The sequence below is a fragment of the Ipomoea triloba genome, chromosome 12 (assembly GCF_003576645.1).
Source record: "Ipomoea triloba cultivar NCNSP0323 chromosome 12, ASM357664v1".
NCBI classification, from domain to species: Eukaryota; Viridiplantae; Streptophyta; class Magnoliopsida; order Solanales; family Convolvulaceae; genus Ipomoea; species Ipomoea triloba.
Window position 1 is genome coordinate 25,504,844 of NC_044927.1, and position 5,466 is coordinate 25,510,309.

At 36.3% G+C, this 5,466-nt stretch overlaps 1 protein-coding gene across 1 annotated transcript in view; it reads right to left on the bottom strand.

The window, feature by feature from the left end:
* The window catches only part of LOC115999114 (anaphase-promoting complex subunit 1), a 19,396-nt gene that overhangs the window by 9,038 nt on the left and 4,892 nt on the right, over nt 1–5,466 (bottom strand). The window contains exons 10-18 of the mRNA XM_031238883.1: nt 4,589–5,079; nt 3,404–3,863; nt 2,777–3,115; nt 2,460–2,543; nt 1,801–1,893; nt 1,616–1,675; nt 1,288–1,386; nt 920–1,060; nt 237–317 (exon numbers count right to left, since the gene is read on the bottom strand). Coding sequence (XP_031094743.1) covers nt 237–317; nt 920–1,060; nt 1,288–1,386; nt 1,616–1,675; nt 1,801–1,893; nt 2,460–2,543; nt 2,777–3,115; nt 3,404–3,863; nt 4,589–5,079 — 1,848 coding nt within the window. The remainder of the gene's footprint in view (nt 1–236; nt 318–919; nt 1,061–1,287; nt 1,387–1,615; nt 1,676–1,800; nt 1,894–2,459; nt 2,544–2,776; nt 3,116–3,403; nt 3,864–4,588; nt 5,080–5,466) is intronic.

Sequence of the window (5,466 nt, forward strand, 5' to 3'; positions counted from 1 at the left end):
TATTCCCCCCCCCCCCCCCCCCCAAAAAAAACACACTTCTTCACCTTATTTTCACCCTCTAACATGATCTGAATATTGATAGAAAGCCTACAAAAACCATGCAATACTCCACACAGTGCAAATAGTTCATAAACTGCTGTGCTATTCATTGGATAGCATGTGCACCCCAACCCCCTTATAAAGTTAAAAAGGGGTTGAGAGAGGAGACTAAAAGAAAAGGGATGACAAAATTTCACCTTGGATATTGCTGGTTGCATTGTTCCCCGATATGAAGCTGCTAGTCCAAGCATTAATCCTAAAGCTGTAATGTCATTTCCCTAAAACAGTACAACCATAGTTGAGCATAGAATAATCAAGCCTACCACACATCAACCATATATATATATCCAAACAAAGAATGACATGTATATCGTCTCTTAGACCTGTCTTTTGAAATGTTGCAATCTCTGAGGCAAAGATGCTACATTGAATGGCATGTGTTTTGTCCATTTGCATTGACAGCATTAGAATATAAAACTGTTATCTTTAATGACATTGTAATATAGGCTAGGATCTATACGAGGCCCTCAATTTCAAAACGTATAAGTTAAAGTCTTTTTGAAATGTTGCCAACCTCTGAGATAAAGATCCTACACAGAATGGGGCATGTCTTTTGTTCATTTGCAGGAGAATATAGAACTGTTCTCCTTTATTACCATATATAACATAATAATAAAGGCTAATCTCCATGCCAGGCCATTGATTTCAACATATTTAAGTTCAAAATAATACCAGTTCAACCTACCTATAATCTATCTATATTATACTCTTAAAGAAAGTGCTATAGAGTACCAAATCCTCCAAAGCAAAGCTGAGAATAAGAAGGAACAAAAGGACACAGAGAAAGTAAAACAAATTTATCAAAAATAATATTAATGACCTCTGAACAATATTTGTATATGTCAGATATAGTTAAAACACAAAGATGCCCATGCAATCCCAAAGCAAGAAGTAGTCCAGCATGAACAACATTGGGCTCTTTAGGTTTGTTATATATTATCCATGTTCTTGGCAATTTACCCTGCACAAGAAAACAAAAACATGTCAAAAAGAAATGAAGAGAATTGAAATGGTCAAAGCAAAAAAAAATAGAGAACCAAGTACTCCATAATAACAATTATTGTTATATGTTGATACAGAGTGATTAAACAACTGCTAATCTTCAATATGATTTTTTTAAAATCAAATGAGACAAATTTACTACGTAATGACCAGCTGTAACTATATTGTATTGAGCCAAAACCAAACCTGTATAGGAGCAAGTCTTAACCCAGCAGCAACAGCATTATGAAACTCAGGCCAAGACTTAAGTTCCTGTATATTTCGAACATTTGGATCTAGATTAACCTGTCAATAACAAAAGATGATAAGGTGAAAAGTAGAAGAACTCCATTAGATGATTTAACTGTAGTCAAACAGGGGATTGAGCAGCAACTGAGGAGTACATAGTTTAGAATTGCAAACAGAGTATCGAAACAAAGGGGGGGATAAAGGAATTTATTCATCCAGAAAATGTAAAGGAAAAGACGGTTGGAACAGAGGAGTGGTGCCTTCAATCAAACTCTTTCAGACATACCATTGCATTTTGTTGAGCTGGCAGCCGACCTGCTAATACAAGCTTTGGAACTCCAAGTGCCTACAAACATTTAAAGTATCGAATGCAACAACAATAAGGAAGAAGAAAATAAGTATAAGACTGATGAAACTTTCATAAATGGTAACCTCTTAACTAGTTAACTGAAAGTACTCCGTAAATGCTACCTCTGTCAAGAGTGTGTAAGTTGTAGAAAGTGTAAAAGCACCACGACCAAATGGAAGGGCAGTAGTCCTCTGTGCAAGTTGCCATAGTTGAGCCTGTGCCAAGAAACTGAAGTTAGCATCAAACAACAATCAATAAAGTTTGAATGGAGAAACAGTTGAGGAACAAATAAACGAAAAGGACATTGAGATTTAGGTAAGACTAAATACCACAGCATGACAAGCAGAAAATATGGTTCCAAAAGAATCTTTATTAAGGAAAAACTTAAAGATTTTATACTGTGAAAAAAGAAAAACCACGTTACCACAGGCCAAAATAAAAACCAATGCAGTTTTGAAAACTTCAGAAATTTGTTTTTACTGGCATCCTTTTTTGTGGAGATTAGAGTTTCATCTGCTGAAGAAGAATGATGAACTCAAACTGGTTTGATGAGCAAAACAGCCAAACAGCTATATGTGGCATATAGAAAGACTCAAAACTACATATTGATGTGCCACAGGTCATATATAGGGAAGGTTTACTTAATCTTTCACTTGAAGCAACAACCAACAAATTCATAGAAGCGGCAATAAATTTTATATACATATAACAAAATACATGTGTGTGTGTGTATGTGTGTATCAGTGTGCATCTGGGGCAACTGAATCCAAATAGAAGCTACCTGTTGGAGGTCCTGATCTGATGCAGTGGGGTTAACAGGTGTTTGAACAGCTACTGGTCTAGCAGAACACAACAATCGCCGAACCTATAAGAAAGCAAGTGACATATGTAGTATTAGAAATGGACAGTACATTTTATATCCAAGCAAAGAGAGCTTAAAAACACAACAGGCAATAGCTCATCCGCATTATTTATCCTGACATGGTGCACCCATTAATAGTTTTAATTATCACTAACGAAAAATTAATCAGAAAATAACCAGAATCCTATGCTTTAAACTGATTCATTATTCATCAGATCTACTTGACAGTGACTGACCTCATTTAGTCGCAGATCACGACCATACTGCAATAAGGTGCTAGAGTTGAAAAGATGGTCCATGCCATCATCTATAGACCCCTCAAGAGAATCTACATCTTCTAGCTTGTTGTTCTCTGACTCTACTGAGTCAGATACTGAGGAGGGAATTGTCACAGGATGTAGGTGCAACATGTAAGGAGTAGATATAGATATTAAATTTGCATTGATATAGGGTTCAAGATCCATTGATTTGCTTGAATACGCTAACCGTGGCATAGCCAAATCTTCCCTGCCAATAAGTACATAAGCAGCAGGAGGCCAATTCATTGGAGGACATTCACGGCACTTATCCAATGCCTAAACAATAAAGAAAGCACGAAGCAAACTTTGTTAAGTAGAGCATAAGAGAAAAATAGGCACATATCAACTTGGTTTACAACACCCCGACCCCCTCGCAGGCCAAATCCCCAAAAGCAATTAAGAGGCTTGAAAGAATTGGTGAGATTACCAAGACTCTTTTTGGTTCAAAAACTATGAAAATCCATTTACCTTGGTTTGGTACCAAACTATAGGAAAAAAGCCAACAAATCCCATATCATAAGATTTGTGCATGCATGCACACACATATATTGTTTGTAAACTTACATGTCGCAAAGGAAGAGACACACCAGCCGGCAGCAAATCTAGTTGCTGTAAACCAAATCTCTCTCCAACCATTGCCAAGACAGTTATTTCCTCTCTGGAATGAGATGATCCAGATGCCACATTGCAGCAAACACCAGATGATAGCCTCTTACCAAACTGATCAGCACCACATAAAAGGCTATAGAATGATACAATTTTCCGTGCCCAGTTTACAACAGAGCTTCCTTCTTTAAAAATCAATGGTGGGAGGTCAGAAATACTAGCAGAACTACATCCATGGTGCAAACATGTTTCAAGCCACCTGAATAAATTGGGAGGCATTTTCTGCGAAGACGTGTTTGGGGGCATCTTAAACCCTTTCAAAAGCCTAGGAAAGTCGCGTATATAATGATCCAAGTAGCAACCTTCATCTAAGAAAGCAGCAACCTCACGTAATAATGCTACCAGCAGATGCAAGTCCCTTGATCAAAGAAAAGCACATCAGTGGATACCAATTAAAGTAGGGATGTTTAACTAGATCTCGAGAAAACAGTACAGAGATGAGGAAGTAGCAAAAGAATTGCCAGCAGTACACAGCTATCAAATATACAACAGTCCAAGGTCGTGAACTAACTCCAATATGTTGTTAGCTCAAATAAACCATTTGCTGATTTGTATAGATAGTAGAACCAGAAAATAGGCATTTGCCGTGGCTAGTACATGGGGTTTTTCAAACTCATGCATAGATCTCATGCAAAGCATAACCATGTAGTTTCACTTGAACACACTATGTTGCGACAACAATTTATCAAATCAAGCAATTCCATAATTGCATGCACCCAAAGAACATTGGCAAATAAAAATGGAATGGAGCATAGCTTCCTTTCTTCTTAGAAATCTTCTATTATGTCGCCATTTCTAAAATTCAGTCAAGCCACTGATAAATTTATTCATCTACTGCCAGTTGTCTGTCACGTGATCAATAAAGAACAGTGATAGGATGCTAGGCACATCTTACCAATGAAATATTTTATAGTAACCAAAAAGTTATAACGTCAATTAGAAAACGAGAATAAAAAATTGAAAAGAAATGTACATGCTTATAACAAGAGGAATGAGAATGCTGAGGGATACAGAAAAAAGTTCCCCAGAAAAAGATAAACTGTACTACAAAAGAAAGACACAATTTAAGGAAATTAAATATACCTTTTACGGAGATTGTCTAGTTTCAATGTTTCATATACTGCATGAAGTGAATCCAGGGTCTCAACAAGTAATTCAGTATAAAATGCTTTTCTAGATTTCTGTGTGCTGTCTTCAAATAACCCAGATGCATCAAAACCCCGCCAATTGGAAGATGCTGGCTGAGGAACTCCAGCAATAAGATAATTCTTACAATATTGCTTGTGATATCTACTGTTAATGAGAAACTCCCATGACGAACATGAGGTCAAATCTGAAGGCACCTTAGAAGCATATGTAGAACCCCTGCACATTTGCACTATTACATTATAAAACGATTCCCACTCTGAATCAGCAGTGGCATCCTTCCTACTTAAATAAGCTGAATCACCATTGTTCCATAAAAGAAGAAGAAAGTGATGGTAGAAACTAGATTTTAGCCCCTCAGCCATTGCTGTGATACAGTCATTGGTTAAGGATGATGAAGGGAAGCGGCGTAATGCACATCTGTAAATCTAGAGCAAAAAGTGAATACATCAATCTGACAGAATAAAAGAAAAGAGCCACTGAAGTAGAATGCATAGCATTCAATTAACATAAATCAGTTATATGTGCATTTAAAGCATGATATGAACCACCCCATAAGACATTTCTTGAAGGCAATACGCAGAAGAATTTGAGTTTTGCAAACAGTGTATGTAAAGTGATTTTACTTAAAACCTTAAAGCAAAGTAAATAGTGATTCTCAAAACATGAAGTTATAAACGTTCATAGTAATGGCCATAAAAGTGCTATGGTATATGCATCAGCAACAATAGGAAGGATATAATAACCTCTTTCCATAAAAAAATAAATAAATAAATAAACCAAAAAAAAAAAAAAAAAAAAAAAAAAAAACTTTT